Raw genomic sequence first — 27,479 nt, forward strand, 5'->3', positions numbered from 1 at the left:
TGCTGCAGAATCCAACATGGAGTAATCAGAGATGGGGCTCGTACGGGGCCACCCTCAGCAACATCAACGCTTATTTAGAACCACAGGAAATTTGGAATAAATGCAAACACTCTGAGACAATCCTAAGGGGAAATAACCCGGGTGTACTTGCTTACGTTATACACGGGTTTGGGAATTCGGTCTTCTTTACGTTTTCATCAGCAACTGGTTAGCTCCAGAGGAAAAGAAGCGAAAACCCATCAAGACGGAGACGGGAACAAAACAAACCGAATACAAAAAGGCAAAAGAAAAAAAAACTATCTGAACGATATGTGAGGGATTATGTGAAAAGCGTGGCCAGAAAATGACGAACGAAAAGACTGCACCCGCTGTGGGATTTTTTTCTAGGTGAAAAGAGAAAATGATTGAAGAAACACACCCAAACGAGTAAGTACTTAGAATTTTTTTTCTTTTGCGAATTTCCACGACGATTACGTTGCACGCATCTGATCGCAGGTTACCTACTTTTTCGTCTGAATATCAATGTTTCCTACGTCGTACTGAGAAAAGTTTTGGAAACTATTTTGGGTTGAATTTGTGTTTGGCGTTGGCTGTAAGTATTGACAGTGGGAGATGAAAACCAGGGGGATCGGGCCCTCCCCTTCTGTGGGAGAAAAGACTGAGTGGGGGGTTGTTCGGAAACATTTTGCAGCTAAAGGGATTTACTGTTTCAGGATATTCCTGAACTGTTATGCCCACTGTAGGAAGTGAGGAAATATTGACCGGCGATGTGGAGCTAACGATCGTCGGTTATTGCCGAATCGTTGTATAATTCATTTGTCGTCTTATATTTGTCATGTACGTACTGAAAAGGCTACAGGAGCTGAGTGGTGTTAGTCTATCCGCCATTTGTTTTCCCCCTTTGAATCGTACTCATTTGCATACAGTGCTTCATTCATAAAAACACACTTGGCCTTCTTGACTCCTTGTTGACTCGGCTACAGAATGCGTTGCACGTAAGATTTATGAGGCTTATGGTTATTACCGTTTGGACTGCTTAGCATGGATTTAATTCAGGCCTGTGCGAGTAGGCCAAAAAAAATGTTCATGTGGCCTGGAATGTAGGCTAGGTTTGCTTACAATATTTTGAAAACCCGTTCAATTTTAACCAGTTCCCCTTTGAACTCGGAGTTACCTAGCCCTACATTGCGTTCGAAATTGCTCTTATATATTTGGGGCATATACTTGTATGCTACATCAGGCCTTAGATGGTTTATGCACTCGCGAAGCTACGTCGGTCCTGAACTGTTTTACTCTAAACGATCGTGCATATCTCGAGCGCTTCTGCGTATCCGGAGAACATTAAATCACATTTCAAACATCCAACACATACAACATCGGCCTCGAGGCTGAATGAAGGCTCTCTGCTAAGGCTCGTCAGACGGAAGGGCCAAGGGCAGAGGAGCTGTTTGTGGTAGGGTCGCGTGACGCCGGTCCATTCATAAAAGCTGGAACCCTCAGCCCGTTCCATTCATGACTGCACTCGCGCGCCCTCGACACGCGCACGCAATGAACCGATAATGACAGGAAATATCGATCCGGGTTGCGTAGAATATTTCGACTGTTTCCCCCCCGCTTTTCTGGAAGTAAGAATTACTTTAGCGGTAAAATGTTATAATTCACCAGCAAATATCACATTTGCATTTTCATTAGTTCAGTAGTCACAGTACATGGAAGAAGGTAAGGTTTCGCTTCAAAGATTATTTAAAAGACAACGGAGCCGCCATTAGCTGAATCCCTTTTATCCATTGAAGTTCACGTTAGCAATTTTAGGCTCTTGTAATAGAAACCACGTCAAACGTATTCCCACAGCACGGTGTCAGACATTTGAGCTAGACGGGCCTACATGAACAAATACATATACTCAGGCCAACCATGTCAGCTGTACTGATCATAAGCAGTAATTCCCATCTAACATCCGACTGTGTCTGTGATGACACAAGACAACAATGAAAAATGACATTCAGCAAAGGTCACTGCTCCCATTCCCAATCCGGGACAGGGAGAATCGATTTCAGATCCCCATTCTCAATGACTCAGAGGGACAGTATCTACGTTTACTGTATGGGAAAAAATACTGTCTCACATGCCACCCATCATTTTTTATTATCATTATTTTTCATTAACCTGTAGTGTATCTGAATAATATAAATTGTCGTATTTACCTGTATGTTCACGGGCTTGTTTTTTTCTTTAAAATTTAGCTTTGGAGTGGCATTGCACTGTATGTTACCATTTTGTCATTGTTGATCTATTTGAATAGTTAATTTGTGTACCTTCCCACACAACATTTGAAACAACAGGTGTGGGTTAATTTCTGGGGCTTTTTAGGTGTCTTTTTTGGACATTTTTAGTTTCATATTTTGATGTTGTTCATATCTGTATTTAATGCAATTTGCACTTGTACATAAAAATCCAAAGTCTGAGCACATGTGCACCAGTGTTGCAACAAATCAAATGAATAGTGTTTTATATCTCAAATATAACATCTGTGGATCATAGCTGCACTTTTGCAGTTACTGTGTGGGCTAGGAGTATTCTAGGTGCCCATTAAATATGGTAAAGAATGTCGGTATAGAATTTATTCAACTATTCAGAGAAGAATTTATTTGGTAGACTGTCACTCCATTTAACTGGCTGCTTCCACACATCTCATACTGACAGTTGCCCAGTCTGTATATTTTAGAGCAGTATGCCAGTCTCATTGATCCAAGATCCGTAATGGTGACCTTTTAATTTTCTGTAAGAGGATATGCAGCTTTATGCAGACCCTTTTGTGTTTGTTGGCTCCCAATTTAACAGTAATGCTAGCTTATAAATCAGCTTCTCTTTTATATGGGAACATTGTGTTTGTGTGTGTGTGTTTAATTAATAAATATGACATTACCTAAAAATGGACACTGGTCTTGAGGGAATAATATTTAACATTATGTCCAAAAGTACGTTTTGCCTATTTTATTTGCTGTTTGTGTGGCTTGATGGAAAGACTTCAACTCTTGCAGGTGACGGAGAGGAATAACAGCATATAGCTTTCAGATGCTTCAGTAGAGGCATTGGCTGGTACTTCTGTTCTTGAATAGACAAACCCCTTCTAATTTAGGTTTCTGTTGAAAGTGATGAGCAAGTGCTGAAGAAACAGGGTCATGTTGGGGCTCAGAAGTGTTTTAAGACTTTTTTTTTAGGGAAGGCTCGGTACTGTGAAGGACCTTTTTATGTTAATAGCATGATATAAAATTGTTCTAAATCAAGAAATGTGTTGTGTTTTATTTTTATATATATATATATATAAATAAATAATGTCTCCTGCTGAGGATAAACCATACAGGCCTTTTTAAAGTTGTTGAGAATGGTGTGGTGTTATTTCACAAACTTTTTTTCACACATGTGGGCTTGATGCCCTTGATTTCTTCTAGTTTATTTTCTGATCTCAGCACCCTTCTGGTCTGTTTCTAAAATTAAATACTGAAGGCATTCATCTATGTAGTAGTCGTTGGATGACGTGTGAGTACATTTTTCCTTTTGACTGTCAGTGTGTAAATTGTGATGCTACAGAGCAGTGGTGCTTGTTCCGTGCTGACTGACCACCAACCAAGACATTATATAAAGAGTGTGTGGTTTGGATCTTGACCCCTTGAGTCGGTGCCTGATGCGGTTTCTGGTACCTGCAGCAAGCAGAACACTTCTTTCATCCATGTGGAAACTCGGTGACTTGCATTGAAAGAACCCTTCGGGCTTGTTGTTTGGGCTCACCGATGCCCATGTCCCTGCCTGTCAGCTACTTTTCCTCAATAGTGGGTCCATCATGGTTCCACGTTCTTTGTAGGTGCACGTTTTGTCCCTGCTAACCAGAACCCGGCGGAAATGACCGAATGCTTCTTGCCCAACCGGCTAGGCTGTTAATATTTAATTTGATTGTTTCCTAAAATTTTATTGCTCAAGCCTAGTAGTAAAATGGGAAGGTTTGTTTGTGTAGCCATTCTTCTGCTGTAAAACTAGCCTGTACAAACAGGGCCCTGAGCCATTGGAGAATGAGTGAGTGCCTGGGGGAGTGTCCCTTACCCCACCTCCTTGCCACAATCCATGCTGGGCAGGGGTGGGGGGGGGGGTGCCTTGATGGATCTTCAGTCACATCCCAGCCAGGAAACCATTATCTGCGCCTTACTGAACCTGTTGTTCCTTTTTCACTGTCAAATGCCTGCTTATTTTATTTTATATTTTTTAATAAAGGTCCTTTTAACCTCCCGTGACCCTGGACACAGCACGGCCGAATCCCAGTATGGCCTCGCACGAGGACATGCCGTCTCGCAAGGTTAATTTCGACCACTCCGAAAGCCGAATCAACTGTTCGGGCCTCTTGCTCTGTACGGTTCTATAACTGTCTATTCAAAAATAAGCCAAAGGCCAGCAAGAACAGTTTCGTTAACCCCTTTCTAAGACAATAAAAGGGGGTGCGAACTTGCCTTTGTTTGTGTTGGCAGGCAAACAGTGGCTACCCTATATCTGGAATCTCTAAATCAGGATGTGAAGTTGACCATCAAATGCTCTGGGTGAAGGGACAGTTTACAATAGCTGCTCGTGTTCTACAGTCTTTTCAGGCATGCCTTCATGGTAAAACTCTGTAAAGCTCGGAGTAGTTTTCTAACGGGGAGGAAATGTTATTGCAGTATGTGATTGCAGAGGACTGTTGCGATGGCACTTCATGTGCCCTGTACGTTGCATGTTAGTGTGTCAACACACTAGCTATGATGCTGAGAGTCTGAATGTCCACAAAGAAATGCAGCGAAATGAAGATGTGTGTGTCAATACTGAGCTGTCTTTATCAATATTTACTCAAGTTTTCATAAAAGGGGGGGAAAAACTAGCATTCATATATTTTTGGTTCCCAGTGGTTGAATTGATTTTTATGATACTGTTGGTACATAAAGGCTTAGTCAAGAGATGAGATCTGATGTATTTCAGTAAAAAAAAATGACGAAACAAACATTTTTATGGACGTTTTTAATGGCTCCTGTGTTTCATAAACAGCATTGCTATGCTGAGTGTGGACACCGTGTGAGCACATCTCTGACCTGGCCACTCATGCTAAATGGCTGGAAAATCCCACGTTTACATTCTTTTTATTATTTGCTTGTACAACCCCCTGGCATCAAAAAAAGGCATTGTTACAGATCGGCTGTAGTTCTGGTTAAAGGCCAAATTCAGCCCCATGGCTGCTGTTTAACCAGCCCTGCTTATAAACACCCCCTCATGTATCTGCATCCAATTAGTCCGTTTAGACACTGGAATAAAGTTCTGCTAATATCCGCCTCTACCATGGTGCTGGAACACGCAGCACATCCAGCGTACTTTGGGTCTTGCTGGTGCAGCATTACATTTATCAAATACAGGAAGCAATGGCAGATATGAAGGCCTTTTACAAGCTTGCGTGCGCGTGCAAGTCCTCCTCCCTTGTTGCTGGACTTGCGTTGAGTGGGCCCGGCGGGCTTAGTGAAGTCTTATCTAAGGAAGTCACAGTCTGCCCTTATCAGGTTTGGTACAACTGTTCGACCCACCTGCCAAGAGGGCGGAAGCTACTGCGCCTGAGCCTCCTTTGGCTGTGGTTTTAGTGTTCCTTTTCATGTGTGTGTACAGCGTGGTGGTGACAAGAGAGCTTTGAATCAAGTCTGCAGCTGCCTGATTCAGTTGCGAACCCGGGAGAATGGCAAGCGCAACAAAACAAACGAAGAATGTATTTTCATCTCAGTTCCATCCCCTTTTCCCGTGTGGCTTCAGGCGTTCTGGTCACCTCGTCGCAAAGCCTGTCCACGGTTCAGTTTTGCGACTGCGTTCACGGCAACTAGGGTCTGCAGATACGTGAGGTTTACCACTTCTATCTGCTGCGAAAATGGTGTCGGAGCGTGTGAATTCAGGACCTGGGTCCTGAATGTGTGAGAAATTGGCAAGTAGCTGTCCTCTCGCCTAAGCTCATGGGCTGTGGATGCAACGCGAGTGACCGCAAGACGTGACTGCGAGGCGAGCGTCGAGACGTAGCCGAAGCCGTCCCAAAACGCGCTCGCTGAACAAGGTTGTGTGTGTGTGGACAGGGTTCTTGCGTTGTTGTTGTTGTTGTTGTTGTTGTTGTTGTTTTGTGACCTGTCGTGGCCTGTGTTGATCTGTGCAACCGGAGTGAAGGAAAAAAACAAAACGGTGCTGTGCTGGCCGCGCTGTATGTGCCATGTGACCACAAATTATATGTCCTAGCCTCAAAGCTGGTTCCTCTGTCTCTCACTCCCAGCCCTGCAGATCAGATCAAACTGTGAAAACTTTATCTGTGGAGTATTAAGTTGCCGGAGATGACCTCATGTGGTGTTGACCTGTGTACCTTGATTAAATGCTGGACTCTTTAAAGGAGGCCGCGCGATTATAACTGACTCGTTTCAGTATTGTTTCCTTACCTGCCGCAGACACATTTTGCCTTTATTATACTTCCTGTGCTCCTAAAATCTTTTCTGAAATTGATGTTCGGGCACTGTTAAAAAAATGTATTTGAGTCTAATTCCATGTTGACACGCTTGTTGTCCCCTCCTACGTGCGGTTATGCCATGTGGGCCCAGCGAGACGTATAGCCTGATTCTGAAAGACCCACGCAGACATGACTAACCAGGTACGCTTTTTTTTTTTTTTGAGTGGAGTGACCTTAACTATCTAGATCAGGTTTCCTCTTTGATCGGGCGGAGCACACGTTTTAGCACAGCCAAATCACGCTAAGCCTTTCTTATCTTATTGCTTATTATCTTAAATTACTACATGACCAATTTGGTGTGTGTGACACACAAAAACCAGTTCCTGCACTGTGTAGCTGTTAGCAGAAGTCACGGTTTAACTGGCCGTTCCAGAAGTTAGTGTGCCATTTTGGCTTAGACATGACACTGTGGCACAGAAGTTGCAGCTGACCTCTCGTGACCCACTCAGCTAAGTCATTATTTGTCTAAGGAGTATGATCTTCACCACACAAGTCCCGTCATTAGCCTTCATGGGGGCAGGACAGGCAGCTGCAGAAATACTGGGGAGAACGAGGCCCATTAGCCATAACGTGAGGGGGAGGGTGTGTATGTGTGTGTGTGTGCGTGCGTGGAGGTTGTATGGGCCAGGGCGGTCTGTGCGTGGCGACCGAGAGGTCAGTTGATATTTGGTCATTAACTTTTTCACAGTGCTGCGCTGGGCTGTTGTATGTGTTCTAATAGTGTAACTATCTTTAATAAAATTTAATTACACCCGACCGCCCACTTGCGTGTTAAAGCAACAGCCCGAGACGTGGTCTGGCAGGTGGTTCGGCTGTCAGAGACGGCCTTTGGGTTGCCGTGACTCCAGCTGTCAGGGCAACCTCTTGCCTCCAGCCACTCTCGGGACCAACCGTTTTTGCCTTGGCTCTTTTTTTGGAACGTGCCTCCCGATTCTTCATTCGCATGCAGATAAACGAGAAAGTTCCGTGTGGCTTTGCCCCAGACTTGGGTGAGCGCGGAAGGATTCCTTTGCTCAATGCTACACTGCCAAACCACTGTGCCAGAATCCTCGTCTGGGGACACAGTATGCCGGGCCTCAGGGAGGGGTGCGGTTGTGACCGTTTTATGGCGTGTGCACTTCCTCCAGTAAGAGGGTTATCAACATTTCGTAATGTATAGTTTTTAAATTCCATGCACATCATTTATCCTTTAGTTCAGTGGCTTTTTTCCTATAGGCACATCTGAAACTCTCCTTTGTTAGTGGAAGCAAGGAATGTTGTGCGAACGTGTGTGTGTGCCAGTACAGGCACCAGGAACCTTTTGGTCTGCATACACATCATGTAGGTGGATTGTTTGATGTGGAAGTGCAGAGTAACTACACTTGCTGGGTTTCATGCTAGGTTGATCTCTCTCTCTCTCTCTCTCACTCACACACACACACACACACACACACACACACACACACACACACTCTCTCACTCTCTCTATCTCTCTCTCATGCACACACTTACCCATGCATCCGCCCATAGCATGTGTGGGTGTCGTTGGCTGTAGTTTAAGCTGGAGGTGCATTGGAGCCATGCTGTGTAGAGATCACATTTTCTTTCTCTCTCTCTCTCGCTCTCCCTCCCTCTTCCCCCTCTCTCTCTCCACTACTGACACTCCAAGAGAGGGAGAGAGGAACGAAGGGAGAGAAGCAGAGAGGGAGAGGGAGCGAGAGCGGCGTTGGTCTGTAGGCCGGCGGCTGAAGGCAGAATGGCTGCCTGACGATGACTCATCCTCCACCCGCTCCGTGTGTTTGTCAAGGAGACTGAATCATCCGTCGTATGTGGGGATAGCTGAGGCTCTGGCGCGTGTACGCGCGCTCGCACACGCGCCCTGCCCGCACGCCCAAGACGGCGCCCATGGCCGAGCCTGGTCTCTGTCCCTCACGCCGCCGATGCCCTGAACACCGTTGCCGGACGTGCGGAGATGAGTGAAAGCAGCGGGTAAGCCCAGTCACGGCTGGTATTTCCAGATTGTTCTAGCGACCGAGTGGCACTTGCGTGTTTTGTGTGGTGTTTTTTTTTTTTTTTTTTTTTTTTTTTTTTTTGTGTGTGTGTGTGTGTGTGTGTGTGTGTTTGTGCCCTCCCCTCCTCCTTGCAGCCTCCTCCATCATGTCCTCCTCCACCTCCTCCCCACACCCACAGCCTTGGCGTCTGCCCGCCGGGTTTTCTGAGGACGGGGAGGATGGTGTGAGCGGACGTTGTGGTGAAGTGCAAGGTCCTGGTGCGCAGGGGCACGGGGGCGGGGTGGCTCGGGGGAGCTTGTACTCATGCATGTGTGGGTGATCACACCGTGCTGCCTCCCTTTCGGTCGCAGGCCGGGAAAAGGAGCGGCAGTGTAGGTTGCGCTCGGGGCCGACCGCAACCACGAGCGTCGAACGCCCTGCGAGCGGTGGAAGTGGAAGAGGTCCTGGCCTTTCCTCCTGCCCCGTGCGATCTGGGGTCGGTGAACACGCAAACTCCACTATAAGGAAAGCGCTAACCCCTAAAAGGATCTTCGGCAAAGATTCCCGGCCGCCCGAGGGAGGTCCGCGAGACGCCTCGACCGTACGTAGATGGAGTAACGAGAGGTCTTCGGCCCCTCGACCCGGCTCCTCATCCTAAACCACGGTCAGCAGCCCTGCATGCTCCCTTGGCAAGGTCTAAGCCTGCTCGGCACCCTATCCTGAGCTATCCTGATGAGGAGCGGTTTCAGAGCGGACAGCTCTGCCGAACGAGCCCGTTGCGTTCCCACGTGGCCGTCTGCCACCTTCTCGGGTCTGTGTACCTGCTTGCTCTCAGCTCTGCGGGACCGCAAGCGGCCGCTCGGCTAAGGGGCCGCGCGTGCCGCTTGCTGCCTGTAAAAGTTCTCTGTGAATAGACGACTAATGTTGAAGGTGCACGAGAGATTGGATGTGCCTATCAGGGGAGTTGGAGTTGGTTTGTTTGCACGCAGTCTGAGCGTCGCAGACCAAAAAAAAACAACAACAACAACAACCCTGCTGTTCTTGGTGCATGTATTAACCTGAACAGTTAACAGCACTGAATGCGGTCAGGTAGGTTCCTACTGCAGAAATGCGATGTCTGTTTATGATAGCGTCATTCTTAGTTGACTTTTGATGACCCTTGGACACATCTGTTTATAAGATTATGGGACTGACGCAGCAGATTACTTCCGCTTTGCGGTTGACTGGTTGGCAGCCGTAACTGCGGACAAAGACTAGAACAGATCTGCTTCCCCAAGATCTCCGTTCCAGCGGTAAACGGGGAAGGTTTGGGGAAAGTACTCGAGTCCCCAGGTTCCACAGCGGGAGGTCCGTGCTGGCCGTTCCTAAGCGAGCGCTAGAAGTTAGATTTGCATTGGGTGGAGGTGATTGATGCCTATTGTGATGCGCCTCATCGCTGAATTCGCCTGAGCGTGGTGACCCGCCCCGGTAGATGTGGGCTTGCTTCGTGGTTTAGGTGGTGCCATTTTGTTCATCTGCATGGCGCATATGGCTAATTATTTCCTCTTTGGGCTTCGTCAACACTGAAAATGATGACTCCAGATGAGTATCGGTAAAAAGGGCTTGGGTTAGCCTGCAGCCTTGCCAGCTCGATGTTGCTGGAGTCCCCAGTGCTTGGAGAAGAGGCTTATTTCATACGTATTAAATGCTTCTTATTTCGAGGCGTTGGTCAGGGCCGTGAAAAGAGTCACAGCCACGTACCGTGTGTCTGCTGTCGTTCGGTGTTGTAAATGAGGAACAGTCCCCGCTCCAACAGACTGAACTGTGGAGGGGCAAAATCAGAACCGCATCCACCCCATCGCCTGCTGACCACCCTTCTCTCATGTCCGGTCCCCCGTGGGCTGGTGCGTTAAGGCAGAAATCTCCAGGGATGCAACTGGCGGGGGGTCCTGCTTTTCTGACTTCAGCAAAAGGGCTCCGGTAGCCACTGCTGGTTGTTTGTGATGCAGATGGCTGGTACTTGGGTGTTATAGTAGTGTGGCAGCTTACATTGCTAGGTAGTCGGTGCCCTTTATGCAAATCTGTCCGTTAGTCACACTGCTTTGTTGATTTATGAAGGAGGTAAGAGTGTGTCCTGGTGGTGATGTGCTGCATCTGTGTGTGTTTATCATGAGCGCTTGAATCTGGGCTGATATTTTGGAAATCACTCATTTTCTGCCACGGCCGCCGTGACTACAGGCTGTACGCTAAACCGGTGGAATGGGAGGTCTGAAAGATGAGTTCTGCCATCTCGTAATGCTCATGAAAAGGAGAGCTACATTTACATCTGCAGTAACTCCTCAGATTGACACACACCTATCCTTAGAATGTTTTTAACTTATTGTTGGAAATTTCGCTGGCCTGTGACATAAGCAGTCATGAGGCGCAAACGTGAATTATTATTTTTTTTTTACAACAATACTGTTCTTTATACAATTGTTCTGTAATCTGTATTTCTGTCAAAATTCCATCATAGCCCAAGGTTGTTTTTTGTGTCTGTCTGTCTGTCTGTCTGTCTGTCTTTGACAGGACCACTAAGCTAACGATAGCTAAAACAAATTATGGAACTTCCAGCTGTGTTCTGTGAGAACGCTGTCCAACCGGAATCTTTCTTTGTGACTGCATTGCGATCGGTGGGGGACAAATCGGAGGCTAACGGTCTTCTTGAATTCGTTAAATTACGTGAAACTAGACAGAAGAGCAGTCCATTTCAGTCTATCATACGGAGGAGGGAAGTCTCCAAACTGTGTTGTGCTGTGGACTTTCCCGACCAGTAACCCTGCACAGACGTAGTACTGGCCCAGGGTTGTCTCTGTCAGCTCTGGGCCCCTCCCGTTGCTTGCTAACACACAGAATGTTATAAATGTGAATCTCACCGCCTGTTGCGACTGTGATTGCGCGTTATGGGAAAAATGCATTGTTTTCATGTTTCAGTTTGGATCCCGTGAACATCGTGAATAAACAAAAACCATCAAGCTCTCACCTGCAGCGTGCAAGATTGGTCAGAATTTGGGCTGTACCCAGGGCTGGTCAGCGAGTCGCAGCCTGCAAGATCGGTGTGTCACAAAGGCCCGCATGGCGACCCCGCACCCGAGCTGGGCGTGGGATAGGCTGAGTGTCAGCGGGCCGTCACGAGCCGCTCGCCTCCGGCCTGCTCGCGCACATGCGGACCTTAAGCGCAGATGGGAGAGAGGACGCGGTGAGACACCTTCCAGCCTGGGACCGCATCAAGCAGAGGGAGTCATGGCTTCAGACGCCTTCATACATTCTGTCACTGGGGTGTGTGTGGCTTCTTCACGTCTGTTGAAGGCCTGTAACACTATAACCCTTATTTTTTCACCCTGCGTGCCAGATGGTAGGTGTCCCAGAATGTTAAGTGGGACATGTAAAACGTGCTCATTTCCACCGCAGAGATTACCACCGCGGTAGAGGGACACCAGGAACAGCCGTGCTTCTTTGCACGGTCTGGGCTTGGCGCGCGCTTGACCTCGTGTTGTCTGAAGTGCTGTCCCGGCTATCCTTTTTGCTTCTCTAATTTGCTGACCTTCAACATCACCTTAAGATTTGTCTAGCGGTGACCTGCTTCCTCTGACTCATTAACAAAGCTGACAAAATTAAATAGCTGGAAGAGAATAGCAGGGTGGTGAAAGCAGCAACTGTTTTAATATGAAAATACATTTGTTGTCGTTGGGGTGTGTGTGTGTTTAAGTTTAGTGATCATTTTCATTGTTTTCTGCCTTGAAATACAACTCCTCACGTCTGTTTTCTGGGAATTTTCCATTCACAGCTAAAGTGTTAACAAGACTTGGCATATGAAATCTACATTTTCGTACACAACTTGCGTTCATTCAGTTGTCTGTGTTTTAAATGCTGCTGCTGTTCTGCTTTGAATCAGAGAAAGTTCACTGTAAGAGGCATCAGTAAACCTGCACGAAAAATGTTCTCGTTCGTAAAGAAACCAAGCAGCCTAATTTTCAAGCCGATTCCAACCTTGCTGAGCTGTTCTGTGATTGGTTGGTTTTGGGTTTATTAGTTATGCGCGCCACGTCTCTCGGGACGTCCAACCATTTCCACTGCGCTGTTTACTTACTCTGGTGTGGCCACAAAACCCATCAGTGAATAAAGCAGTTTAAAGGAAATGAAGCACTTTAAGGTTACATAAAGGATTCTTGCATGGCTGGTTACTAGAAGAAACGAGAGTGCGGTGAAAGCTGCATGTTAGATACAGTCTTTTAGATCTGATATCTTCCTGTACTTTGATGACAACTTCACCTAAAGGACAATTCTGGGTGCAGAGAGAACTATTTTAGAACTGTTCTTGTGAGATGAATAAATTGAGTCGTTTATTTGCTTGTTCGGTGTAATTATTTTATATAACCCTTTTTACTGCTGTTAATTAAAACGAGGAATGAAAAGAATGAATCCCAGATATTAAAGAAAATTGCAATATCATATTCAAAAAGGCATTATTTTAGTATTGGGACCGAAGTATCGTGATGCGATCTCGGTTCCCACCTGTCTTGTGCTGCTAGCCGCAGATTGCTTGTTATAAACTACATGATACTCTTACTCGTGTGTCTTTTGCACTTGGTGTACTAATTTTGGTTAATGAATATGCAGTACCTGTGAGCAAAGGGAAAAACAAATGCTTCGCTACCACGTCAAAGTACCCGGCGACATGCTCGAAGAACAGCAGTGCGTGCTTCTAAAAAGAACTTATTACATGAGGGACTGCCCATTACATCTGCTTCATGTGACAATGTACCGGGAGGAAATGCAATTGGTTATCTTGGAAAAAAAAATCAAAGATCAAGTAACAAGGTTGTTGTTTTTTTTTGACGATTTCCCTGAGGTTCCTGCACTGCTTACAGACACGGGGAACATTTTATTTTTTTTAAAGCGTATGATGCTTATTTGGAGTGTTTACTTTTACTTTTTTCCCCCTTATAAAAATAGACCAGAAGCATGATGAAAGACTGATTAAAAAAAACACCAAACTGGCTAATCGGTCCTATCTGAGAACAGTCTGGGCGGTGGCCTAATATTCCAGTGAGCATACTTGATTGACAGCCTGTTGTCAAGGATTTGTGGCGTGCAGAATATAATGACGCGAGCAGAATTGAGATGGTTTTCTCAATTCTCATTTAAACGGAACCACGGCCATGGACAGTGAAACTTCACCGCAAAATCGCGTAGCCTCACATTATACTCTCGTGTCTTATCAGATCTGTCAGCTCGTAACGCCGAGGTTGCTTGTGCACTGATTAGCTGGTTCCTGAACCTGGTTTCATAAAGAAAAGCAGGTCCTAGTGTGGAGCAATCCAGAGATCTGGGGGTCTTTTAAATCCAGTGGAACCTAGAACTACACCGACACGCGAACACGGGGCAGTTGGGAAATGTAGTTAAGGCGGGAGTAGCAGGCGTAGAGAGCCAGAACATAGTTGAAGGCTTGTTTTGAGGAATATCCAATTAGTGGGAAGGATAAATGATTTTGAAGCACAGGCCTATTAAGATTATTTTCCAGGATTATTTTCTTGAAATGCAGTGTTTATTTAACATTGAACGGAGTGTTTGTTTAAAGGCGCGGTCCGTGTCTGAATATCTTAAAGGAAACCTGCTAATCCCAAAACATTTCTTGCTTGCAGCGACTGGTGAAGGGATGAAAACAAAAAATTTGACTCTTTGTTGATTAGGTCACAGACATACACCAACATGCTCGCCAGGGCAGGGCACAAGCCCCGCCCCCTTCCCCCCGTTAACCGTCCGACACTCCCTGGGGTCCCCCTGAGCAGAGGGAGAGGGGTGACACAAAACTGGAAAAGATGAAAAAGAAGGGGACCCGGGGGGGCGTTTTTTTTTTAAATTTAATTTCCACATCACAGATGGATAGAATGACTCACACAGACACACGCACACACACGTATATCGGTGACATTTTCCCTTTCCCGACAGCGTTTGTGACGAGTGCACCGAGTTCTATCACGCCTCTATTTTAGTGAGGTTTAATTTTGTCAGACTGCCATGCTCCGCTCCTCAAAAGCGGTGACTTCCACGTCGAGCTCGTCTAGCCGTCGTTAATAAGAAGCCGTTACTTAACGCTCTTTCCTTCAACTTGGGAAGGGGGGGGGGGGGGGGGTAGGAGGCGGGGCTAGAGGGACTCGACGCCAGGGTGTGCACCAGGCACGTTACCCAGGTACCCGCCCACCCAGTCCCTCTGAGCCGCCTCAGTATCTCTGGAGAAGCAGCATTAATATCAACCTCTAAAATTCACCATTTTAAATAAATGGTTCACGTGAAAACTTTTTCCTAGCTAACTGATGCATCCTTTTTCTGCTCTTTCCTGATGTGTGTACACACTGTACCTTCTAGTTGGGGGGGGGGGGTCAGTCAGATCTAAGGCTCCGTTCTTGTGAGCTTCGGGCGGACTAGGGTAAACCAAACCCCACGTGTCCCCTGCACACAGACCCGAGGGATCAGGGCAGGGCTGGACATCAGATCAGCCGTTCCCAGCGTTTCCCCTGCCCACTATGAGGGACACCCTGTTTTATTGGACTTTGTATTTGATTTGCATTTTAATTACGGATTGACGTTTGATGACTGTGCCGTGTGGAGCCCCTGTCCTCGTTATAGTACATTTAGATGTGCATTCGCTCTCTGGATCTCCAAGTTATTAACTGTAATCTTGCTGTGTGCACGCGCGCGCGCACACACGCACCTCCCCTTTTTTCGCTGCTCTCCTCTTTGAGTCCTGCTCTCACTCCTGCTCTACACTTATTATGGCATCTGTGAAGCAAAAGACTGATGTCCTAACATGCATGTGTGTGCGCGCCTGCGTGTGTGAGAGAGAGGGAGAGATCTTTTTGCCATTCCCCAATGCTTGGAGTCTATTGATTTAGTGGCTTCTGGGCCCTGAGACATGGCCTCTCCTTCTCCCCCCCCCCCCCTCTCTCTCTCCTTCACTTTCTCTGTGTCTTTCATTCTCTCCCTCCCTAGTTAATTATTGAACACACTGACTCAGGTTACCATATAAGGCTGACTCCTGGCTTGCTAAGCATTACAGAGGAAGAGTGAGAGAGAAGTCTCACTGAGCTGTTTGCATTGCCAAGTCCAGCGAACGTGCAAGTAAACTGTGCCCAAGCTTTTGACCAGTTCCTCTGCAGATACTTCAAGTGGGGTTTTTTTTTTTCTTCTTTTCTTTAAAGATTTTTCCCCTTCTATGTTATTGTCTCCTGACATTCATTACATTTACACTCGAGTGTGTGTCTCAGGATCTGCCACTGGCCTGCTGTCTGCGTTCAGCTCGAGTGGCTCATACCCGATTGCCTCGTCGGCGTGTGCAACATAACTCCGTTGCTCTGTTTTTGTTCTGTGCGCGGCCCAGATGTATGACTTATGCGCGTGGCTGCACGTTTTGCCCTGCTCTTACTCTTGGGGAGATTAAAGTCCTGTCTTATATTTCTCTCTCTCGCAGTGACAGTTACATCGTGCGCGTCAAAGCGGTGGTCATGACCCGGGATGACTCGAGTGGTGGTTGGCTAGCGCAAGAGGGCGGCGGCCTCAGCAGGGTGGGCGTCTGTAAGGTGACTACTGCCGAGCTGAGCGGCCACAGCGACTTTCTCATCCACGGGGAGCGCCTCAAGGACAAACAGGTAGGATCAGACTGGTGCTCGCGACCTGTTCCTTAGCGCTGCGGAGCTGGCGCATGTGCCTCTTAATGGTGCTGCATTGTTTTGACTGGCAGGTCATCTTGGAATGCTTCGTGCGAAAGGATCTGATCTATACCAAGGCCACGCCCACATTTCACCACTGGAAGGTCGACAACAAGAAGTGTGGCCTCACGTTCCAGAGTCCCGCTGACGCCCGCGCCTTCGACCGTGGCGTGCGGAAGGCCTTGGAGGACATCACTGAAGGTGGGTCTGCCAAGATTCCCCGGAATACCGACCGAGTCTTTCTTGTCTTCGCGGCGGGGCATGGGGCCACGCTCCTGTCTGCCGGGGCGGTGCGAGTGTAAGCTTTATTTTGTAGTTTTTATCGCCGGAATCCCACATGGCAGACTCGACCATTACTTTTCCATAACCATTAAACGGGGCTTTAATTTGCATCCGTCACGTGTGCCGATAACAGGCAGAAAAGCTTAGACCCTCTCCGGGCTGACACTCACTGTTTCCATGGCGAAACGTACACGTTCCGCTCCCTGAGCGAGCGAGCGTGGCCTGCCCCGGATGCGCGGGCGAGCTAAATGCGGCCAGCACTTCACCGTGTGCCACATGCTGCCGATGCAGTTGCGTGCGCGGGCCTCACCGGTCTGCTCTGGAATGGCTGCCTGGGGTCGCATTTCATCCTCTAGTTAGCCGTCACGTGTGACCTCTTGTGTGTTTCACTCTCTCTCCTCTTTTTCTTTCTCTCTCTTTCTCTTCTTCCTTCCATCCGTCTGTCTCTCTCGGTCTTCCCACACTTACCCTCCCCCCACCTCACCATCTCGCCACCTCCTAACAGACAGGATATGTGCGGTTTTGTCCGCTGATGGCTCGTGTGTGTGTGTGTGTGTGTGTGTGTGTGTGTGTGTGTGCGTGGGTTTTTTTTTTTTTTTTTTTTAGGTTCCACGACTTCCTCTTCAACACTCCAGAATGAGACAGAGCTGGGCGACGATGATGTATTTACAGTAAGCCCCTTTTACCTCTGAAAGCGATCGCACGCCCTCGTTTCTCCTCGACACCCTAGGGGGCAGCCCGACCGGCCGCTACGTCTCACGTGCCCTGGCGCGCTGTGCACCGGACCCTGAGAGGAGCCGAGATTGAGAAGGACCGTAACTTTGCCATCCTCACCCACATGGTTCACAGGTCCACCTCCCACCATCTGTTTGCTCCTGCGCGCATCTCCTCTCCTTCTTTTTTCCAGACCGTCTGGGTGTGTATGAGGCGTCCCAGAAAAGGCTGGGTCCTTGTGATATTTTTACCCCACAGAGAGTTGCAGTAGGAGAGACGGCCCTTTGTTTTGGTGGAGATGGTGGGGGCGATGGATAAACATAGGGAGGATTTCTGTAGCTTTGCTTTGTGTTTGTGTTTGTGTGTGTGTGTGTGTGTGTGCGTGTTTTGTCTATAACCCCCCCACCTCCTTGCTTGCCCCCCTCCTTTTTTTTTTTTGGTTCCAGTCATGGGAGATGAGGAGCAGCAGGCGGGGTCAGAAGGTGACTTCCTGCTCCCCTCAGTAAAACTATCATTAGCAGCTGCTTCCTAGCTAACTGCCATCATGATTTACTGCCGCCAAGCATGGGGGGGTGGGGCCTGGGGTGGGCACAAGGGAAACCTTGCAGCTTCTTTTCCTCTCACTGTCTGTCTCGGTTTCAAGCCAAAAAGAGTCTATGGCTAAGCTCCATCGGAAATTCTATCCATGGGGGTTTTTCCAAAATCCTGGAATTTACACAGTGTTCTTTTAAACTAGACCGTCCGTTTGGGGTTTTGGTGGTCTGAGGGCAGGAGCTGATATTGAATGTTCATTTGATTATTTTGTACCATTTTGGTTAAGGCGCTTCCCTGAGTCAGCAGGGAAGCCCCCCCCAGTCCCCCCAGTCCCCCCCCCCCCCCCCCCCGACAGAGCACGGTCGGTGGCTCGGCCCTGTGACCTTTCCAGATATTGCTGGTAGGAGGCATGTGGTTACAGACAGCAGAAATGCTGTTGTGAATTTACAGCTATGAGCTATTAGAGTGTGCATGCCTGTGTGTTTGTGTGCGTGTTTGTGCACGTTTGTGTGTGTGTGTGTGCACCTGCGCCCGCGTGTGTGTGCGTGCGCATGTGTTTGTGCGTGTGTGTGTGTGTGTGGCAGAGGTGGTGAGCTGCTGCTGTTGCCTTTGCCAGAGGCTGGGTGTACATTCCTCCCTATACTTAACCCCACACTATTTTAGTCCATTCAGATCAGGGCAGAGCAGTCATTCAGAGTCTGCTGAACCATTTCCATTGAACAGGGTGGGGCACTTAAATACGCTCACGCGCGGACACACACACATTGTAATAGTAGGCCTAGAACTAGAATGTCTGGAAGAACTCATTACATGCTGCCTTCCTTTGGAAAGAAGTTGGTGAGCAAGACAACGGTCCTGCCAAGTTGCAGAGCAGAGATCCTTGAGTTATTAAACTGAAAATTAAAGTTAATACCGGATGCAGCTTGTTCACGGGCTTCGTTCTTTAAACTCCTGTAACTTGTCCTTAAACTAAGCCAGGGCAGGGCTGAACACACATGCCTCTCAAGACATTGTTGCGTCAGCCATAACATCAATCAGCGAGCGAGAGAGTGAGCGAGCGAGAGAGTGAGCGAGAGAACGAGCGAGCGAGCAAGAGAGTGAGAGAGAATGAATGAGTCATTTGCTGGGTGCTCAGCGGTAGAGCAGGCCTGTCCACCTCTTGTGCTGTCTGCGACTGTGCAGTACCTCCCACACCGTTTAAAAAAAAAAAAAAAGTGTCGCAGAGACTCGGGGGCGATTGGACGGTGCTCCGACGCGATCTTTGTCCTGAGCCGTGCCATGCCGTGCGGGTTGTTTGGAAGTGCGCGAAGACCTGTCACGTGATCGCCGCGAGGGTGCTCAGGAACACTGGCTTGTATAACACATTCACCCTTATTTTGCCAGATAAGGCTCACGCCAGGCGTTTAAGTCAACAAGGGTGCGTTTGGTCGCAGTGGTGTGCCTGTGGGTGTAGGCTGCTTCTCCGCTTGGGCGCTGGGCTGAACTGTTTGACAACTCCGCGAGGCACTTTGGAACCAAATGAAAGTGAGCACCAAGCAGGCACGGAACCGGAGAGCCAAGAGCTGCGAGAAAAAGGTGGGGGGGGGGTCTTCTTCGAGTTGAGTGGCGCTTGCCTACCTCCTGCACACGCATACAAGTGATTCAGGTGGAGCCGGTAAACGCACTCGAGTACGTTTGAGGGAAAGGCTGGACCTGCTCCCGGCGAACAGGGGAGGTGCCTGTTGATTGACAACTTCCCATGCTGAGGTGCAGCCAAGAGGAGGGAGGGGCCATGCTGTCTGTGGAGCTCCTGGCTCAGGCCCTAGAGGACGCTCAGAGGAAGTGGGAGAGGAAGGGCTAACGACCCTGAGGAGAGCCTTGGGGGTGGGAATCATCGCTCCTTTAAACCAGTAGGTCCTTCTTTCCGCCCTTAGCTTCCTCTCCTGCTCATCTGTTATTTGAGTAGCAGCTGTCTGGATGAATTGCAATGGAGAAACGGGTACATGCGTTTGATGGAGCTTCCGTACTTTCTGCCTGACGTGTGGCAGGACCAGACATACCTAAGCCTCTAGCTGATAAACATTTTAGTCTGAGATCTTTTGTGGTTCGTTCCAGGTGTCACGTCGGCCTTGATGCACACAGTGTCGCGCATGCTCTAAGAAATGTCCTCCAAACAAAACTGGAAAGCCTTCTCCATGCATATCCCAGCTTCAGGCAGCTGTGCCTACTGTTTGATGTCTAATTCCCCTTTGGGTGCCAGTTACTTTATGATCAAATTCTTTCTGTGCTGTTTGGTTACTGATGGGCTGCCCCCACCCACCCTCCACTCGCCCCCTTTCACCATGTCTCGTGGGGTCAAGCAATCGCCCATCTAGTTTGAACCGCTTCGCCACGACATTCAGGCCTGGTTTGGTGCCGTGGGGGGTTGGCCATTTTGACTCTCAGATTTAATGAAAGGGGCCGGTTTGTGAAATTACCCAAAAGACTAAAATCTCTCCCCCCCCCCCCCCCCATCATCTTCCTGCCCCCCCTCCCCCACCGCTGATTGCGAGTCATTAAGGAGGTGGGATTTGCTGGCCTTGCAGTGAAGGTATGCCTTTGAATCCGAACGAAGCCACATGTGCCTTTTGAAGTCCCCCTTTATCTCCAGCAAGCCGCTAACTTTAGAGCCCTTTGATAAGATGGCAGATTTTGAAGGCGGTTGGTGGTTTTGCTTCAGTCTGCTGCGTCTGCTTTCTCTCCGTCTTGCTGCTTCTGTCCCCCACTCCCTTCGTTTTGTTCCCACTCGGCTCGCCCAACGCCCCCCCCCCCCCCGCGCGCTTGGTCCGGCCGCGTACCCCATCGGAAAGGCCTGTGTTTTTAATCATCTCCCCAGGCCAACTGTCCTCCTAAACATATTCTTAAATCACGTAGGCCCCGGGCTCTTGGCGGCGTGGCCAGGGACGCCCGTGTTGCCTTTGGCCGGCAGTTCTGAGGGCTCTGTGCGAGCATGACGGGGATGCACAGATCGGACCGACCTCTTGGGGCCAGGTGTTGGATGCGAGAGTGAGGGAGAGACAGCCCGGCTTGGGCCACTGTGGAGAGACTCCCATTCACAGCAGCGGCGCTTGAGCAAACCTCCTATTTTGGGGTCTGTCTTACTTGACCAAGACTCCTTAAGGTTGGTCAACCCTAATCCACACTTAAGTCTCCAATTCAAGGGAGGACGACTGTTAGGTGTTTGTCAGGTCGCTAAAAAGATGCCGGTATCGTGGGCTGTATTTTAATGTGCAGGCCTACTTGTGCGTGGGGTTTGTGTAAGCTGATGGAAAAAGTACCTAGTGCATGGCATAATATTTTTCTGTAAGCCGTTTTGTGTGTGTGAATGTGCAGGCGCCTGCTGTGGAGGGCGTGTGGTTGTGTACGTGCGTGTGTGCGCGCGCGCGTGGGTACGTGTGCGTGCGTTTGTGCACGCTCCACCTGGCAGGTGGTGGTTGGAGAGCCGGCGGTGGTTGAGGCCTGCAGTGCGGCCGAAAGGAAGCAGCACATCCAGACTCCTAGCCACTAATCACCAAGGCCGCACCCCATCCGGCCTGCCCGTCTGCCTGCCTGTCCGAGTGTCTGCCCGTCGGTCTGTCCGCTCAGCCCACCTCCACAGGGAGCTGGCTGTCTGCACCGCTCTTGTGTTTTGTGTCTTGCGAGCGAGCCAGAGTTTTCGTTGGAGTGCAGCCTGGGTAGGTTGAGGAGGAGGGGGCGGTCTGTGTTTCTGTTCACTTGCTGGATCTGTGGTCAGGCTGAGAAAAAGGGAGAGAGAGAGCAGGAAAGAAGAGGGAATGAAAGAGCCGCAGGGCACGGCCCATCTCCGCTGCCTCTCGGACAGCCTGAAGTGGGGCTGTGTTTCGAGCCGACCGCTCTGCACCCGCCTGGCGGCGGGGATGGCCGGCATGGCGCAAAGCCATCCTCGTTTCTCCTGCGCCTGACTTGACGCACGCACGCACGCAGGCTTTCAGTGCTCACGGTAACGCATCCACAGTGCACAGCAAGCTCTTCTCCTCGACGATGCACGACAAAGTGAGCCTAACGGGTAACGCTTTCCTTTTGTCACGATTTAGTAGTCGAGCCACGTTTGTGGTCACGTTAATTGAGTTCTTGGAAGTTTGGTTCCAGAGGCCCCGTGTCTCCCCCTTCAGAAAGAGCCGAAGCCCATATGCGGGTGCCCTCAGACGAGGGGGTCCTCCGTAGCTCTGTGCCCGATGATGTCATGGACCAGAACTTTGAGCTTTGTGTGCGATGGCCAAAACTCCAGCAGGATGAATGCATTTACAGCTTCTTTAATAACAGACTTTTTTTTGTTTTTAACCACAAATCATGTGGCCTGAGGGTGTTTTTTTTTTTTTTAAAGTATTTATTTATTTATTTTAAATTGCGCACTGAAGTCGAGCCATGTCACGTCAGTTAGACTGATGTGGGCTGACGTGTGTGTGTGTGTGTGTGTGTGAGTGTGGGCGTGCATAGGGTATTGTGTATGGTCGCGGATGGGGCAATGCCAGGGCCCCGTGAGATCATGGAAAACTGCACTTATTCAGCACAGCACCTGCTGGTTGGGCGTCTTATCAAGTCTTGTGCCGCTGGCCTCTCCTCCTCGGCGATGACCCCCTCGCGCCACGCTTTTACCCATAAGCTGGGGCAGTGCTACTTCTACCATAAGCAAAGCTGATCGCTTGGCTGTATGTGTGCAGCCTGCTGGCAGGCTCGTGGGTTTGACTGGACCTTTCGGTGTCTCTGCCACAGACCGCCACTGACAGCTCCTCCAACTCCTCCCAGAAGAAGGAGCTGGCCATGCAGACACTGGCCACCTCCACCCTGTACGAGCCCCACCGCCACCACTGCATCCTGGAGCACCTCCACGAGCAGTACAGGACCTCCGAGCGCTACTTCCTGGACCAGGTGGGTTACCTGCGTTATTTAGCCTGAATCAGAGCCAGCTCTTTGCACATGTAATGTGTGACAGACACAAATTTTACCTTCTCCCAGAGTGGCGACCTCGTAGCACGGTCGCAGTTCTATGTTAAATACCTACCCATGTCCCTTCCTTACTTTCTGTCGCATGGAAAATCCATGACTAAGGGATGGCCAGACTTCTGTTTTTGAGAGTAGCAGCGCTTAATGGCATTATCATTTGTTTTTGTAAGAAGCTGCTTCGGATGGGTCGAGGCTGAACATTAGCTGTAAATCAAAAAAGGCTTACTTAAAAAAACACCCAGCTGTGCACTGTTGCAGTGAGGATTATCCCATGAGGAAGTGAGGGAGGGCTCATCTGGAATTGGAAAGGCCTGTTTTGAGCAGCTCCTAAGCAGCTCCTAAGTCTGGTCCTCATTGCTTGTCCTCTCTTGGCAAGGTTCCCAAGTTCCCACGCCACGTCAGCTTCCTGGACGAGGAGGAAGAGATTGTGCGGATCAACCCGCGCGAGCGCACCTGGCTGACGGGCTACGAGGACTACCGGCACGCGGCCGCCCGCGACCGTTTCCGCCAGGCCGACGACGCGGACTCGTACGTGCACCTGGCCAAGAGCGAGCCGCCCAAGCACGAATACAGCTACCCGTACACGGCCGGTTCCGAGCCGGGCCACAAGTCGGGGCGGGGCGCGGCGGACGGCAGCAGCGCGGTGGTTGCCACGCAGCCGCCCTCCCTCAAGGCCAAGGGCAAGAGGCGCAGAGACGAGGGAGAGCGCTCGCGCTGCGTCTACTGCCGGGACGTGTTCAACCACGAGGAGAACAGGCGTGGCCGCTGCCACGACGCGCCCGACCCCGTGCGGACGTGCATACACCGCGTCAGCTTTATGTGGTGTGCCGACAGCCTGCTCTACCACTGCATGTCGGACCCCGAGGGCGACTACTCGGACCCGTGCTCGTGCGACACGGGCGACGATCGCTTTTGCCTGCGCTGGCTCGCCCTGCTCGGCCTGTCGCTGCTGGCACCGTGCCTCTGCTGCTACCCGCCGCTGCACGCCTGCCACCGCTGCGGGGTGGCGTGCGGCTGCTGCGGCGGCAAGCACAAGGCCGTCGGGTGATCCGGCCACGCCCATGGCCACGCCCCCTGCACGACATCACAAGTGCAGACGTACATGCGTACATACACCCCTCGCTGGTGTAGGGGAAGGCAAGGACGTATAAAGGGGTCTCGGGGATGTTTGGCCCCCCCAATTTCTTTTGTCAGTCTCACCTATTTCAGATGGACAAAACGAAGAAAAATGGTGCATTTAACTGGCTTGAAAATGTTTTCTTTATATATATATATATATATATATATATATATATATATAAAATGTGTGTGTTTTTGTTTTTCTTTTCTTCTGAACGTTTCTCTTCAGTTCATTGTACAAGTCTCTTTTTTTTTTTCCTTTCTTCAGGTGGCCTTTTTGTGGCCTACATGTCATGCATTACTTATGCAGGTACTTTATATTTTTACACTGATTTTAAGGTTCAAGAACTTGAATTGTCTGTTTTTAATGTCATGGTGTTCTTGCTTTTGAGAATTGGTCATTTAATCAGTGGTCCATTTGCCCGTGTCTGACAGTGGGTGGCGTCCCCTAGACGAACCAGTGGAAGCTCGCAAAGCGTACGGAACAATAACAGCTGACATTTAGCTCGAGACACTAAACCTGTAGCGAGGTTGGTGGTGTGTTTGAGTGGGACATTGCATTAGTTTGCTTGCGTGTTTTTGAGTGCGCATGAGTGGAGTGCGAGCGTGCATGTGTGTGCGTGCGAGTGCGGTTGCTGAAGCTGCATGTGCGTTGTAAAGGAATGAGAACATTGTATCACAGCATAGTATTGTTGTTATTGTATTTAAGCCAAATTTACATAAGCTGCATTGTGAGTATATGTAAATACTGTATACTCATATGTATATGTTTAAAATTGATTATATCCACAGCCACATTTGTTCTGCCGAAAATGGATATTTTCCTTTCTGTTGATTAGAACGAAGGATGAGAAGCGCTTTTAAATTACCATTATAAGTATCCAAAGATTTTGTTTGTTTTTGTTTTTATTTATTTTCTCAGTCAACTGAATCACCAGCCGAAGGGAGGAAGAATATCGTTTGGTTCTTGGTGTAGGAGCCCAGTCATATAAGAGAGCACAGGGATGTCTGAAGAACCCACAAGTACTGCAACAGTGGCTGTTCCTTCAAATTATGCTCAGTGGGGAAATAAACATGTTCTCTGCTCCAAGTGTGGCTTGTAACACTCCAAAACGATGATTGAAAGAAGCTTTCTCCCCGAGCCTTTTTCAAATATGATCATATGCTGAAGGAAGCCAAAAAAGAACAGGACACATTGGAAACTTAAAAAAAAAAGGGGATGCTTCATAGAGGGACATTTGCCAAAACCAATATCCAGTTTGTTCATCGCTATAATGTTACTCGAAGCCTTAATTTCAGTGAAAGATAAATGATGGTAATTTGACCGGTAAATACTTTTAAGTGTGGCGTGGGGTTTGACTATAGCGTTTCTCGTATAACAGATACATCCTCGTGAATTCTTTAAAATAATCCAGAGAAAGTGAGGAATATTTTTCTAATCTATCCAAAATGGAGAATCCAATTGGATACGTCTTTTTTTAATCAAGAGAGCGTGTTTAAAATGTGGAAGGAGCTAGTGGCAAAACGGCATCGTACAATCTGTGAGGCAGCTCGCGTACACGTGTGTAGTCTGTCTGACACTCGTCTCATCCGCCCCATAAGTTTCACCGCAATCATCCAGACACCCTCGAAACCAAAACCGTGCCCCCCCAGTACTGAGCTACGTTTCTGACGGCGTATATAAATCGCCCGGTGACAAAATACTACCTGGATTAGCTAGCAGAGCTGTATGTGCACGAATCCCTGTCGGTGAATGTGTACAGTACATGGGCATAACATCTGTGCCTAATACGTAACGTTCAGTCCGCTTGCTGGAAGCGAGCCCACTTCGAAAATGTGCTGACGGAGGTTTCCCTAACGGGCCGTGGAGGTATGGCGCGACTTCGTTAGAGGTTAAAGCGAACGCGGACTTGTTGAATGAAAACGTCAGATGTCAGATCAGTACGCGAGAGGTGAGGGAGTGTTACGGAGGTGACGGCTGTCGCCGTTAGCGGCACAGCCTTTCTGGCTGTCCATCAGCTTCTGTGATACTGTCATTACTCTCTTCACAGAGTCCGGTCTACCTGTGGCAAAAGATCAAGCTAACCAAAAGCATTCTGTCTGTATGTGCATCCTGGTGCACAGTCTGGCTACTACACACATTTTACCTGTTAAAAAAAGTGCCTGAAGCGTATTGTTAATCTCCTTGTATACTAAAAAAAGGATTAAATAAACCCTATTGTATTGATTAGTTTTGTTTTTTTACGAAAATAATTTTTACCTGTAAAAAGCAAAAAATCAAGTGTCTGATGTACATTCTTATTTCCATTTCTATTTTTTTAAACGTTTCTAACATGTATGATTGATGTAGCTCTTTGCTTTGAAAAAGGGTTGGAACAAAAGTACTCTGTAAATACCGGTAGACCATATCAGAGCTACCAGAAGTGCAGCCCGGCCAGTAAGTAGTTCAACATGTGTGTCCTAGCTCCCAATAAACAAAACAAAAAAAACAACAACAAAAAGTGAGAAACCCAAGGACTAGGTCTCGCCTGTGTTCCTACTGTAGTGTGACTGTGACTTTGTTTACATGCAAAATGACCTTATTGCTCAGCTGGAGAGAGAAATGACCACTACCCCACTCAGCATAGAGGCTAGTGCCTTCAGTGAACTACTGGTCAGTGAACCGGTTCAGTTGGGGTATCGGGCGTACGTGTACTTCCCTGGGGATGCCGGCATGGACGGGGCCGGGTCTTTGGAAGCATGAACACCGCACCCCTGCTCCAGCCAGACCGGGCTCTCCGACCCCCTGCGCTTAGACCAGCCATGTGAAAAGAGCTGAACTTTAGGCTGGTTTGTTCACGGTGCTTCCAAAAAAGCATATGGATGATTATAAGAGATGAAGGAGGAAAGGGGGAAAAAATGTGGAGCAGAGGAACGTGCCCAAAGGCTTGGCCTGCCGAGTCGCTCGGTGACTGCGAATAGCATCAAACTCCACATGTGCAAACATTTAAGATGCATTTTCTCGTAATGAGCATTTTTTTCCCCTTCCTTTTTTCCCTCCTTTTATTCGCTCCTTCTTAAAAGAGAGGAAGCTCCTCCTTGCCTCTCCTGGAAGGCTTTTTTGCTTCCATGTTTGAAGAATACGTGGCCATGGTCGTCCTTGTTCAACCGACCGGCACCTAGCAGCTCCCATTGACGAACATGCAAAATGCACAGGAAAGTCAGTCAGCTGCATTGCACCCGCCCCCCCTCCCCCTCCCCCCGACTACAAAGCTTTGGGAAGCGGCACATCAAGGCAAATCTGAAGATATGCTGCTTTGGCCCCAGATTTCCTGTCTGGTGGGAGGCTGCTGCAGCTGTCTGAGCTCTCTTCCTGTTTGCCTGTTTTGGCTGCTTCTCCACCTGTTGTTTACGTCCTGTTGCGGTGTGGGGGGGAGGGGGGGTGTACTTCCATTCAGACCCTGCTGCCAGGTGCACCCTCTGGCTCCTTGAGGTCAGGGTTCACTCGCATGCTCATGAGACGCCAAACTCGGATCTTCAAGCAGCTGCGTTTCACGGGTTCATCCGCCCTTTTTGACTCGAGAGCGACGAATCCTTTCTTTTCTTCCTCATCTCCCTCTGCAAAATAGAATT

General features: G+C 48.8%; 1 protein-coding gene and 1 long non-coding RNA gene across 4 annotated transcripts in view; one reads left to right on the forward strand and one right to left on the reverse strand.

Moving 5' to 3' along the window:
• spred2b (sprouty related EVH1 domain containing 2b) lies at positions 1–26,094 on the forward strand. 3 transcript variants are annotated; one of them, XM_035531892.2, is made up of 7 exons: positions 1–426; positions 8,328–8,509; positions 16,001–16,178; positions 16,271–16,439; positions 17,127–17,191; positions 22,518–22,673; positions 23,125–26,094. In XM_035531892.2, exons 2-7 carry the CDS (start codon positions 8,493–8,495, stop codon positions 23,794–23,796), a joined length of 1,257 nt encoding a protein of 418 aa, XP_035387785.1. In that variant the 5' UTR covers positions 1–426; positions 8,328–8,492; the 3' UTR covers positions 23,797–26,094. The 3 variants fall into 3 exon arrangements, with proteins under 3 accessions (XP_035387785.1, XP_035387784.1, XP_081580707.1); XM_081724581.1 differs by lacking the exon at positions 1–426 and adding an exon at positions 5,676–6,682; XM_035531891.2 differs by lacking the exon at positions 8,328–8,509.
• Positions 26,074–27,479, reverse strand: part of LOC113572770 (uncharacterized) — a 7,339-nt gene continuing 5,933 nt past the window's right edge. Inside the window, exon 3 of the long non-coding RNA XR_003410153.3 lies at positions 26,074–27,464. This is a non-coding gene — a long non-coding RNA (uncharacterized LOC113572770). The remainder of the gene's footprint in view (positions 27,465–27,479) is intronic.

The sequence above is a fragment of the Electrophorus electricus genome, chromosome 12 (genome assembly GCF_041902795.1).
Source record: "Electrophorus electricus isolate QZ-2024a chromosome 12, ASM4190279v1, whole genome shotgun sequence".
NCBI classification, from domain to species: domain Eukaryota; kingdom Metazoa; phylum Chordata; class Actinopteri; order Gymnotiformes; family Gymnotidae; genus Electrophorus; species Electrophorus electricus.